The 13,409-nt window shown below is 39.2% G+C and overlaps 1 protein-coding gene across 6 annotated transcripts in view; it reads right to left on the reverse strand.

Annotated features, from left to right (window-relative positions):
* Window positions 1–13,409, reverse strand: part of RPGRIP1L (RPGRIP1 like) — a 135,817-nt gene that overhangs the window by 45,395 nt on the left and 77,013 nt on the right. For all 6 annotated transcript variants that reach the window (XR_001178151.2, XR_001178150.2, XR_001178149.2 and 3 more), the window contains 2 exons: window positions 12,085–12,268; window positions 4,886–4,970 (listed from right to left, as the gene is read on the reverse strand). Coding sequence is in view for 1 of the 6 variants with exons in the window: in XM_004744191.3 (XP_004744248.1) it covers window positions 4,886–4,970; window positions 12,085–12,268 (269 nt within the window). In the remaining 5 variants the exon portion in view is untranslated. The remainder of the gene's footprint in view (window positions 1–4,885; window positions 4,971–12,084; window positions 12,269–13,409) is intronic.

A 13,409-nucleotide genomic window follows, 5' to 3' on the forward strand; every position in this document is an offset into this window, starting at 1 on the left:
TAGCTATCCCAAATCAGAAACCAAACAAGAAACTTGTTTCTTAGATCACATTTTGAGATGAAAATCTAAGTCTCGGAGAAATCATACCTTGAGAAATACGTGCAAATAAAATCCTTTCCAAATACTTACAGGTAAACATGAAGGTATTTTTAACTAATTTGCTGAAAGTAAGCATTTGACATTTCATTCCTTTACTGAGACCCTGTTTTCAGCCAGCAATAAACTTTGATTAGAAAATAGAAATCCCAGGATGCCTGGGTGGCTCAGCTGGTTAATTAAGTGTCTGCTTTTGGCTCAGGTCATGATCCCAGGGTTCTGGGACCAAGCCCCGCATCGGGCTCCCTGCGTAGCGGAGAGCCTGCTTCTCTTTCTGTCTGCCACTCCCCCTGCTTGTGCTCTCTCTCTCTGATGAAAAAAATGAAATAAAATCTTAAAAAAAAAAAACCAACCAGAAAATAGAAATCCCTTCCCCTGAAACCACAGGCAACACTTACTCACACAATAATCGTGAAGAATACAGATCCTGATTTGTAAGTGGATGACTATATTACATGATGCATTAAACAAAGGGATTAAGATGGAATGGTTAAAGGGAATCCATTGTGAGTTCAAATTTAGCTATCCCACTACTAGCTGTATAATGTTAGACACATTACTAAGCTTCTCTGTTCTTTTTTTTTTTTTTTAAGATTTTATTTATTTATTTGAGAGAGAACGTGAGAATGGGAAAGAGAGAGCATGAGAGGGGAGAGGCCAGAGGAAGAAGCAGGCTCCCTGCCGAGCAGGGAGCCCAATGTGGGACTCGATTTCAGGACTCTGGGATCATGACCTGAGCCGAAGGCAGTTGCTTAACTGACTGAGCCACCCAGGCTCAGCCCCTAAACCTCTCTGTTCTTATCTGTAGAACACGAAGGGCTCTTTTGGGGATCAAATGAGATGATACATATAAACAGTGCCTGGGACATGGAAACATCGAGGAAATGTTTGCTCTTTTATTACTATGATTTTTAATCTAGGTAGAGCTGCTTAAGCGTCTACATTTCTAACAGAAAAGAAAAAGAAGACATGGGGAAGACTTGTTTCAACTGAAAACTGTGATTGCCAAATTATACAATGACTGTATCAGTCAGTTAAACAAGAAGAATGGCGATGAAAGTAATTGTCCTAAAATGAATATGCTTGGAAGAGTAGGAATTACAAGTGATATCTGATGCACATTTTACATCCACAAGACTTACAGAAAAGATAGAGGCTAGGCAGATTGTACTAATATTGTTAAGTGTTCTCCTCCTATAACGTGTCACATTTAAGGATCACATCTCTATCACTTTACAAACGCATTCCATTACCTCCACTGAATATATGAGAATTCTGAGACAAAAAGCGGGGGGTGGGGGAGCCCTTCTAAATGCCAAGGAAAGGGTTAGAAACCAATATTCGGTACTCCTAGCTTCAAATTCTATGGAGAGCAAAATGAGATGTCAAATATGAAATTAAGAAATTACGAAGTTAAGCAAAAAAGGGAAGAATGTATGCTCAAATAATCTGAAAGCTACAATTTGGCTTCGGCTCAACAGCACATAAGATGTTGTGTTTCACCTGTACGCCTGCCAAACAAAGAGGCGGATATCTTGCTTGTTCTGTGTCCTGAAGAGGCTTCCAGGCTACTTGGAGGATCGGGGCAGACAGCCGGTGTAGATAGCATACACCCGCAGGGAGGTGGGACTGGAAGGACCTCAGGAGATGCTCTTGCCTCCCCTTCTCCCTCCTGCAGAACTCTCTCCTTGCTGACCTCCCTTGCCGGGTCCTAGACAGAGACCTCTGTGTCTTCCTGCAGGCCCTTGGTTCCCTCTGCCAGCGAAGATCTTCTTTGTGCAGTTCATGGTCGGACTGGGTCCTCTCGTCCCCTCACAATCCAGCTTACTGTCCTCTCCTTAGACTCGCTGTCACTGTTACTTTCTATGTGAGCAACTTGTTTAATCTTTCTCTTAGCACTTACTGTAAAATGTAATTGGTTTATTTGTTTACTTGTTGCTGTCTGTCATCCTCAGCGGGCTGGAAACGCCTGGAAGTGCAGGGACACCGCCTTGTCAAGCATTTCGCTCCCGATGCTTACGTAGGGGATCATAAAGATCCTCTGCACGAATGCTTCTTGTTGAAGCCTGGCTCATTTGAAGTAGGTCTGCTGGAGGAGGCAGGCCCTGGGCTGGGCATCAAGATCCAGACCTCAAATGTCACCTGCTGCTATTTAGGAAGTCAGAAAGCACGAAAACTCCCTATATTGTTTAACATTTTTGATTCTCTGAAATAATTTCTTTTCATATAAGACAGGATAGAAAACAACCCTAAGGGTTACCTCTGAGTTCTACCTACTGGAATGCTGATGGTTATGGTGGATCTGCTCAACAGGACAGGTTAAAGAAAGGAAACCAAAAAAGAACCTTAAGTCAGTGTCAACATGATGACTTCAAATAATTTTTAAGTCCTGCTTCAAGGAGTTATGTCCCTTTGAAGGTGACACTTGTATACTCACAAACATAGGCAGGGCCAGGCGCAAAGGTACTGTAGGTAATTCGTTATACGTTGTACATAAATGTATGCACGTCAGGAAAGCTGGCCAACTTCTCTAACTGTGCCTTGTAAGCTGTCTCCAGTATTCAAGAGGGCTGCTGCCTGAGAACATGAGTTCTTATAAACTAGCAGGTACTTTAAACCATGTGAAGTAGCAGGACCTGTAAGTTTTTGCAAAAGGTGAGAACACCCATGGGAGTAACGACTGTCTTTTGGCTGTGGGAACATGTAAATAAACACCCCCTTTCTCCTGAAGAAAATGATACTGTCAGGGAGAAAAGCAGGCGTGCCCATTCTGTCCTGTGATGGCCCCCTTCCTGCCACAGTGGGCAGTGGCAGGCACCGCAGCGCTCTGGGCATGTACTCAGCCCCCATCCCTTGTCATCACTCTGTGCCTCTGCTGCCTCTTTTGCTTTTTCTCAAAATGACATGAACATTTGTGTCTCTGGGGGTCATTTAGAGATTTTTAGAGAAACAAGGATGGGTTAGTGGAAGTCATTACATTTACTGTGGACTTTTAAAGAAATTTTAAAACAATTTTGCTACAAGGAAGTAGGTCTACTGAGGAAAGGCAGGTCTATGTTTAAAGCAGAATCTGTCTTTTAAAAATACCCACTTCTGAGGAAACAAAATTGCTCTTCCCTGATGAGGAGTGCTACTTACAATATGTTCTAACCTTCCAGAAACAAAGTGAACACACAGGTAGACAATCAGACTGAGAAGACTGGGGAGTCCAGCCCAGCGCTTGCCCACGGAAACAGAGCTCAGTCCTGGACAGTAAGGAGCCAGCCTGTTGGCCGCAGAGAGGCAGATGACATGGTCAGTGCAGTGTAAGCACTGGTGACCTGGGACAGCCCTGGAACTCTGATGGCAATGAGGAGGCCTGGAAAGAAGCTCAAACGATACAAAGTAAATAAGTAAAACCTGAATGATTACCTACCATGCTGGGCAAGACAGAACTTCAGCCTCCTTAACAAGGTTTTTAGCATACTTTCTTCAGAACGGAGGTCCAAAGAACTGATACATGTACTTTAAGGAGTTGATGAAAAAACTACTCTCAGATCCCAAGAGCTAAGAATCCCAGTCTCCTTTCTTGAAAGGGAAGATCAAATGCTAGTTTGCAAGCTCTTTTGAAAAACAGAATGTCCAAAAAAAAAAAAAAGAAAAAAGAAAAACAGAATGTCTTGGGGCACCTGGCTGGCTCGGTCAGTGGAGCATGTGCCTCTTGGTCTCGGGGTTGTGAGTCTGAGCCCCATGCTGGGTAGAGAGGCTACTCAAAAATAAAAACTTTAAAAAAAAAAAAAAAAAGAGAAAAATAGAATGTCTTTAACTTTCCCTTCATGCTCACTAAGAAAGGGGAGAACTTGAGCCTCTTTCTACGATGAACAGGGGCGAGCTCTATTTCGGAGGCACCAGGAGTCATCTGTGGGCCACAAAGGCAAGGAGAAGACGACGACCGAGAGCTAAAGGGCCCGCCCTGGCCATGGAGGAGAGCCAGCAAACGGGCTGATGGGCAGCGCCTTACAAAACTCCTCAAAACTGTACACTTGGGAGCTCGCACAAAAGCAAGAAGTTACTAAGACCAGGGATTTTCCTTCTTACAGGGGTATTATTACTCTACCGAACTAGAATCCAAAATCTTCTGTTCAGATTTGGGAAAAAAAAAAAAAGCCATTAAAAATAACATGAAATGATGGATAATTAAACAATGATAGTAAAGTAAAATGAGTCTGGAAGGCTGATGAGCTAGTACATGTAATAATATTGACATTGCTGCTACTACTTACATCGATGACCAGGATGTCATCTTGTGCCATACTCTTGTGCCATGTCCTATTCTAGCCATCCCACCTCTATCATCTCCCTGAAGCCTCTCGACCACCCTATCTGGTATCATCTCCATTTTCCGGATGAAGAACATGAGGCGGAGGGTGCTTGTCCCAAGTCAGCTTATAAGTGATGAAACAAGAATCTGTGCTCAAGCCACGTGGCTCCAGAGGGCACCCTCCTTGCAACTGTGTCACGCTCTTTACAGTTAAACTTGAACTTGAACTCTAATGGGATACTAGATACACACCGTACGGTGTTTTGGTGTGCAAAGCACTGTCAGATCTTTACAGTTGTTCCGCACAGTATGCAGGGCTACTCTGTTTCTAGGAAGAAAGAAACCAAGAGGAAACACACTCATCCCAGGACACAGGGTGAATCAGAGAAGTCAGGGGTTCTGATTCCGCTTCTTGAGCTTTCTTTCACACCACACTATGGAGACCTACTTCACAGGAACCATCCAATAACGTAGAGTGCTCAAATGTACCTTCTGTATGGCAGCTCTTGTTTCAGTAGTATTGCTTTTAAGATGTCTCTCTTTGCTTGGTTGTTCTCTTTATCCACGTAGATCACTGTACAAAAAAAAAAAAAAAAAAAAAAATCCCCATAAAGAAGTCACTCAGGAATATGCTACATTAGTACCATTCTGTATATGTATGAATACCTGTTTTTAGAGACACAAGCCATGCCACCTCACTTGTATGCCTGGGAAAAGAAAAGCAGCTCTGGAAGCCAGAATCAAATCTGAGCAGTCATGTGATCTAAAGTCATGTCACGGGCGGGTTTATGTGCACGCTGTCAGAAAGGATACGAGCAACATCTAAGAGTGCCACATTGCTGTCACTGCCTGTTAATGACACTGGCAGTCAAGACGGTAAAAGCCAGCAGTCTTTATTGCTTTGTATTTGAGGGATTTACTGCATTTTCTCTCACCCAGGATACGCGTGATAATGATAATGTATGGCAGAGAGCTTGTCCTTCCTGACAGCTTCGGTAATTTAATCCTTCTTTCCTGCCACAACATGCAATAAAAGAAGCATCTGGTGTCTTGGGTTGAGGAAATCCATAGGCTGACGTGTGCTGGTGTTGGGGTGGGGTGGGGAGGGAAAGGAAGGGAAGAGAGAGAGGGTTTTCAGGGCAAGAAGTTCGTCTTTGTTTTTTAATGGTGTGTGTTGGGGGTGGGAGGGCGCTGGGGTGGCTCAGTTGGTTAATCATCCGACCTTTGGTTTGGGCTCAGGTTATGATCTCAGGGTCATGGGATGGAGCCCTGCCTCAGGCTCTGCACTCAGTGGGGAGTCTGCTTGGGGATTCTCTCTCTCTCCCTCTGCCCCAACCCTGCTCACACTTGCATGCATTCTCTCTCTAAATAAATAAATCTTCAAAAAAAAAAAAAAAAAGGTACATGTTGGCATGAAGGAATGTGGCCAGACTTTACTAGGCCGAAATAAGAGATGAGATAGCTGATCTAAAGTCCCACCAGGAAGAAGGCGATGAACATTCAAAACTGTAAATAAGTGCCTGCCCTTTGGGAAAATGGCATCTCAGGGAGCAAACACCAATTTTCAACCTGATTATTTTTTCTCAGCTCGGCAGCCATTCAGCATGCCTTAGCTTCTGAAGACATTTCTTTTTCAGATGCCATTTTGGAGGTAAAGTGTCCCCTGTGACCAGACCTCAATTTAGAGACTATCCCTGATCAAAAATACACGAAGGGTGAAAGATACCGTGACAATTCCAAAGCCAGACTCCACTGGGAATGAACATATTTCATCCTGAGAATGTTTCCCTGGACAATTTTAGTCCAATCTCAAATGATGATACAGTTCACTTAATCATTTGGCTCAGCTGACATGCTGGGCACGGAGTTAGGCACGCAGGGTGGGAGACATATTGGCGTCTGTCTAGGCGTGGGCTTAAGAGAAGTGAGAACCAAGGTCACACAGCAGCTCTTAGCTTGTTGATGTTCCCACGATGCAGTAACAGTAAATGTGACTAATTATACAGGTTACTGAGATTTATAGGAGTCAGAAAAGACAAAGGGTTCAGAGTATTTTGTAAGTATAGTGCTTTGCTTATCAGTGCTAAAAAGGTTTTCTAAGAGATGAGTTCCACTAATGCTGGGAGACTGGACTCATTCTGGCCACCAGTACACCAAGCCAAATGGAAATTTTTTTTTGGTTTTGTTGTTAATCACCAATTTGAAGTGCAGTTGAGCATATCTTTTTGACTTCAGAGTTTTAAAGCTTAATGGTCATCATGGTCTACATTATTATTTTTTGTGTGTGTGATAATTTTTTGGATAATTTCCCCCCTAGTTTTACTGCGATAAAATTGACTTAAAACATTGTATTAATTTTAGGTGTATAACATAATGATGTGATATGTATATGATATGTAATATGTGCATATTACAAAATGATTACCAAAATAAGTTTAGTTAATATCCATTATCTCCCTGAGGCACACATTTTTTTCTTCTTCTGGTAAGAACTTTTTAAAGATCCACTCTTAACAACTCTCAAATACACAGTAGAGTCTCTTGTTAACTATAATGTTCCACATTATTTGAAGACATGAGTTATCTCAGTGATTAAAAACAAAAAAGACTGAATTCAAAGTCCAGCATGCAGATAGTTTTCCAAATAAATTAGGCCAGTTCTGACAAATCTCAATAGCTTGAAAAATTTTTTTTTCATTTTTAAAAAATTTGGTCATATTAATTTAATTTTTTAAATGTGGCCATAAAATTTATAATTTTAACCACTTTTAAGCATACGTTCAGTGACATTACATTCATACTGTTGTACAACCATGACTACCATCCGGCTCCAGAGCTTTTCCTTCGCCCCAAACTAAACTCTTTTTCAGGATCCCCCAGGCCCTGGTAACCTCTATTCCACTGTTGGTCTCTATGAACTGGACTCTTCTAGGTACCTCTTATTAAGCAGAACCATACGATATCTGTCCCTTTGTGACTGGCTTATTTCACTTAGCATAATGTTTTTCCAGGCTCATCCTTGGCATGTGTCTGAATTTCACTCCTTTTTAAGACTGGATAATGTTCCGCTTGGATATACAGATTGTGTTTATCCATTCATCCGCTGATGGACATTTGGGTTGTTTAGGTTGTGAACACCTTTTGGCTATTGTAAATGATGTAAATAATGCTGCTATGAACATGGGTATTCAAGCATCTGTCAGAATGCTTGCTTTCAACTCGTTTGGGTAAGTATACAGAAGTAGAACTGCTGTACCATATGGCAATTCTTTGTTTAAAATTAAAAAAAAAAAACATCTTTTTCACTGAAACTGGTAAAAACAAAATGGTCTAGTTGGGCCATCTTCTGCTTCTGCTTCTTGCAGCTGGCCAGCACACCGTATTTCCTGTTCTCTTAACAATGATACAAACAGTGACAGCCATCGTTTAGTGAGCGATATTTATGTGCTAAGTACTACACTAAGTACACTAAGTAGTACTAAGTACTACACTCAATACTTTTCTTATGGCAATCACATGTGTTAAGAACCATACTGTCCCACATTTGACAGATGATTAACTAGACCCAAAGAAGGTAAATAATTTGCCCAAACTCACCTATTGAGAAAAGGGCCGAACCAGACTCTGAATCCATCAAAACCTACCTCCAGAGCCTACCTTCCTAACCTCCTTGCTAGAACTTCTCCTTCTTCTATATGAAGCCAAAACTTTTCCTGATGTTTAAGCCGCAACCATATCGTCAGCACAGGTGGGGGAGAGAGAGAGCTCTATACCCTTATCAAGGGAAGCCACCTGATCCTCCTTTCACTCTTTCACAAAGGGATCTTGCTTGGGTGCAGCTGGTCCAGGTGCCTTCAACAACTCTCTTGGGCTGAACACTTTTTAAAAATTCCTTTCTGAAAAAACTCAAGCTCCTTACCCATCAGCTTACTTCTCCAAACATATACCAAATGTGAAGTCCAGCTCTCCTGCTTGCATAAGAAATGCCTAGAATACAGGCATCTTAATGTGCGCCTGCATGCCTGGGAGGGCTGGTTAGAATGCACATTAACGAGCTCACCCTGAGTTTCCAATTCAGCAGGTCTGGGTTAGGGCCTGAGAATGTGCATTTTTCACTTCACAGCAGCTCCTGCTCCTCCTGATCAGGATGTCACACACTGAGAACCACTGTGTAGCTCAACATCCCTTTGCATAATTTTTGAGTAGGATCAGCAACCAGTGAACACTTTTGTGCTGAACATGTGAGAATCGGGACACTGGGGCTACCTCTAGATCACAGTCCTAAGGACATCCATTTGATGTTCTGGAACTAGACAGTTAGAAACAAAACCTACAGTTTCAAAACTTCAAATAGATCTTTTAAAAGACAATTCTGGTGATTTGAAAAGTATCAAAACTCTCTAAAAATTAAGCTACTCATCTTTTATTCTCATTAAAAAGGACAATTGTTTAGGACTTGTTGGATTTAGACAAAACTTACTGAAAACAGATAACTCAAAAAAGGTACAAAGTAGTAGTCCAAAAACACAAGATGATGCTGAATTGTGTACCATTAAAAACCCATCACTTCTGCAGTTTGGAAAAATCCTTACATTCTTTGTCAGTGTCATTTGGCAGAAGAAATGGAGACGGCTTAATTACAAAGGGTTGATGAACTTCAATCTCAGAAAACTTTTTGTGTTGGAGTGTCATCATTCCCCTAATCCTTATCTTTGCCAAATTTCTCTTCCTATTAGTGACAAAAGGTAAATTCTGCATTGTTTTCATCTTCCAAATTGAACTTTGTTCCAAAACATAGACTGTTCAGTGCTCAGAGACTAAGGACCCAGAACTGTATAAATCTCATAAAAACTTTGGACGATTTCATTAATCTTTTCCTTCCCACTGTCAATTCCCTAGAAGGCTTTATTCAGCCCAGACAACATTCTTCAAACCTACCATTAATCTTATTTTTTCCAAACTATTTTCTTGCTTTCTCAGCATTCTCTAAGCAAAATTTTCAGGCCCGATAAAACACAAACGTTTTGTTCATGCTACAAATGTCTTGCAAGTGAATTCAACCTCCCCCACCCCCACCATTTCCAGCCTTAAGAAGATATATTTTTTGTGTAAGTGAAACTGGTATTAACATCTCTTAATAAAGACTGAATCAGGCTATAAATAATTGTGGGAATCACTAGACTAAACCTCTCTTTTTATGTACCTAATTTAGGCCTCAGGATACAAATCCCTTTTGAAAGGATTCAAGCCATAATGCGGGGTAAAAATCATTGTGAGGTTCCGTCAACCTCTCAACTGGTGCGGTGTTCAAACAGAAGACAGCGTGTACGAATTGTCCTTTAGATTTTCCATCTGAATTAAAAAGTCAGTTTGGAAATAAAATTACTTTCATTAACATTTAATAAGATTTGGAAGATGTAAGTCTACATTATATTGACCTTTTACATCAAGTCACAAGTGAATGGCAAATTATTACAATAATTAGATGAGATAGTTACTTATTAACCAAAGATTCAAGGAGATTCTCCTGCACTGAAGGTGATGTAAATCCAATAATTTAAAAATAAACATTTTTACTATGTTATAATTAAGTGAAAAATAAAATAAAGCCTCCTACAAGATTAATCTTACTTCTCAAATTTGCTGAGGACCTAAGACTACATTTTTCAGATATAATAGATAAAAACAGCATTATTTTGCTTGGAAGCATAATATATATTTCTCTCCCTTCCCACCAGGAGGGCATTTAAATATACTTACAATTCTTTTCAATTAGCCTTTAAAATTCTCATAGTCAAATCTCAGTAGGTAGGAAGAGAAGCTGAGAAAAGGTATAGTAAACATTTCTACAGAATTCACTTCTAATAAATTATTAGTTTTCTTGTTGCATTCAGATGACTATTCATTAGAAACATAAGTAGCTCTTAAAATGCCAATTAGATAGGAAGGTATCTTGCAGTAAGAGGAAAAAATATACCTGAGTCAATGCCAACCAACTAATAAAAAGCCCCCCCAAAGCCTGAGAATGAACGTTAAAAATGCAGGACACTTGAGGACGTGTTAACAGGTTGTAACCCCAGAATGATTTGCATCGCTTCTTATGCAAATAAAAACAATCTGTTGTGTAGCGGGCCAAATTTCTCAATGTAGGATTTCTAAAAAGCTCTTTTGTTGTCAGTCTAACCAAGCATTCTACTGCTGACCTTTAAAAAGAATAATACAAAAGCCAGAAAATGTTGTCTCTTTGCTTGGGTATCTTCATTTCAATTAGTTGTCTAATCAGTTCTTCCATTACTTATAGTATTTTGACATGGTTTACTTTTCTGAAACTTTGCAGGTAAAAGATCTCTAGGAAGCTTGAAAAAATATTTTTGGAAATGTTTCTGTTATATCAGGTCAGTGGAAGGAGGAATCAGATTCTTGTCCTGACCACACTATTTATTTCCCCTGTGATTTCTCAACCTATCTGTCATTATAGAATTATAGAATTTGAGCTGGAGGGGATCTAAGAGAGCCCCTTATTCAATAGGTAAGAAAACAGGATACCATGAAATTTAAACATCTTGCCCAAGTTCATATAACTAATAAGAACTGTGGATACAGGGAAGACTAGAACAGATTTCGAGATACTCATAATTATTGTCTCAAGCTATGACCACACTTCAAAAAATAGCAGGTGTGTGCACATGTGCACACACACACACATGCACACGCATAAATAACCATGAGCATTTGTAATCTTAAGCATGATCAATCAGTAGCATGATATATATACAGTCAATAGCACGATTACATATATTGATTAAAATACAATTATAAAACTAGTGAGAAAAAAATATTAGTGTTCAACTAGCATAAAATGGCCTGTTTTGCTAAAGATAATGCAATACTCCATCTTTATGGTTTGTTTTAATATATGGCCTTAGAATTTAGTAAGCCCTAAGGCTCTTAACATAGGGTCATGTCAGCTTGATATGATGACTTTTACTCCTCTTTGATTATACACTGATATATACTATTATTTAAAACATCTTAAAGTTGGCTGATCGAAGAATTTAAAGGGTACCAGTTGGGTCTGACTTAGATGTCACCTAGCTGATAGATAAAGCCCTCAAAGAGAAAACCTACCTGGAGCTATCAGTGCATGTGTGGGCTAAATCATGAAAAGGTATTCTAAGAATGTATATCACTCAACTAAAATACTGAACATATAGACACTAGGAGAGAGATATGTGTATACTGTAAAAACATCCATGAGATGACATTGACCAGAAAGGTAGAAAATATTAGGTCACTGAATGGTTTGAATCATATGATTAAAAAGCTAGTAGTACTTTTTTCCCCTGTGAAATATTACACTTTTTGATTCAGTTCAGTTGTAGACCCAGGTGACATTTTTCTATTGATACTATAAAATAGCAGGAATGTCTACAGACACTGTTTTTCTACTGTTTTTGTTTTCTCTTTAGTATTACTTCAAAGTTAATTTGAAGAGTTAATTTCAATTCAAATTTGAAATTTAATCCTTATGCTACAGGTCTGACTTTATTTTATTTATTAATCCATTCTGATGAGACTTTCATGACTTTATGTGAACATTAGAGAATTACACTTTCTCCTTGTTCCTGCAGCTACCTTCACCGATAAGACAAAAACGAAAGTCTGATTTATAAAGGAACCATACATACCATTGCTATAATTATAGTAGACCCACTGCTCACTCTTGGGTTTTGGAAGTGACACAGGTGTCTCTTCAGCAGGAAGACTGTAGAATCTGCATTCCACGAACAGCCGTTGGATAGTGTCATCTGCAGTTACTCGAGAATCATTAAGGCTTAGAGCTATGATCTCAATCTGAATTTTTTCTGATGGCTGTTTAAAGAGCAAAAACAGGAAAACCAACGAAGAAACATAAAACAAATGAGCACAACCCCCTTTACTCTTTTTCACTATCAATTTTAAATAAAACATGAAGGCCAATGGGTTTCTTTTTTGGCACGCATTGTACACTACTGTATAGTTATACATGATAGATTATTCACGACAGAGAGAGAGAGAATGAGATTCTAATGCCCCAGGGTTTGAAGTTAACAGTGTCATGGCAATAGTCTCCTGATTTACATTTGAGGCTATAAATACCCCACTAGTAGTCTATCAGGGGGGAAGATTATGAGATCTTCATCTCCGATTGCTCTCAGAATGACAAGTATCAGTTGGCCTTATTTCAAACTATGTAATGAAGTACATGTTTATCACTGCTTTTATTTAATCTACAGTACCTGAGAAGTTTCGGTTATGCAGAGATCAAAGCCTGTTGAATACTTCATAGCTATTATGCTAATAAATGTCGCTATATGAATCCATATTAAGGAGAGCAGAAACTATAGTTCATCCTCTTATATATTCTGCCACAACATATTTCATTCAGTAAGAAATGTTTTCAAACAAAAGAAACAAAATTGTTATCTAATTTACTACGTATTTCCTTCTAATTACAGAATTAACAGCTAAAAATTTATTCGTTTTACTGTGTAATTTTCACTTCAATCCTTAATAGATTTTCGGTGTCACAGACATCACTAAATGAGCCATACATGTTCCCTTCAGTAACGATTTAAAACAAACTATAGACTATGACTTAAAAATTAGATCACACCAAGATAACCCCTCACTTAAATGTTTGTTGCTTACAATTTTAAATTTGTGCTTCATTCCCTTTTACTAAATCCCTCTTTACTAAATTCAGAAGCATGCTACTGTAGATTACATAACTTCAAATAATAATTAGAAAATCCTGAAACTGAGACCTGTCTATATGACCAACTTTTAGGAACTCACTGTCAAACATAAATCAGTGTGCAAATTCATCACAGTGATTACTTAGATGTTTCAAAGCATATAATGTAATTAATCAAACTGAAAAGCATAACTATCCTATTGTAACAATATCCCCATAAAGAACAATTTCTATTACTGTCAAACCCCCTCAATATTTGATGAAGTAATTTTACCC

Source organism: Mustela putorius, unplaced genomic scaffold (assembly GCF_011764305.1).
Source record: "Mustela putorius furo isolate JIRA1106 unplaced genomic scaffold, ASM1176430v1.1 tig00000174_pilon_pilon_pilon, whole genome shotgun sequence".
Lineage (NCBI taxonomy): Eukaryota > Metazoa > Chordata > Mammalia > Carnivora > Mustelidae > Mustela > Mustela putorius.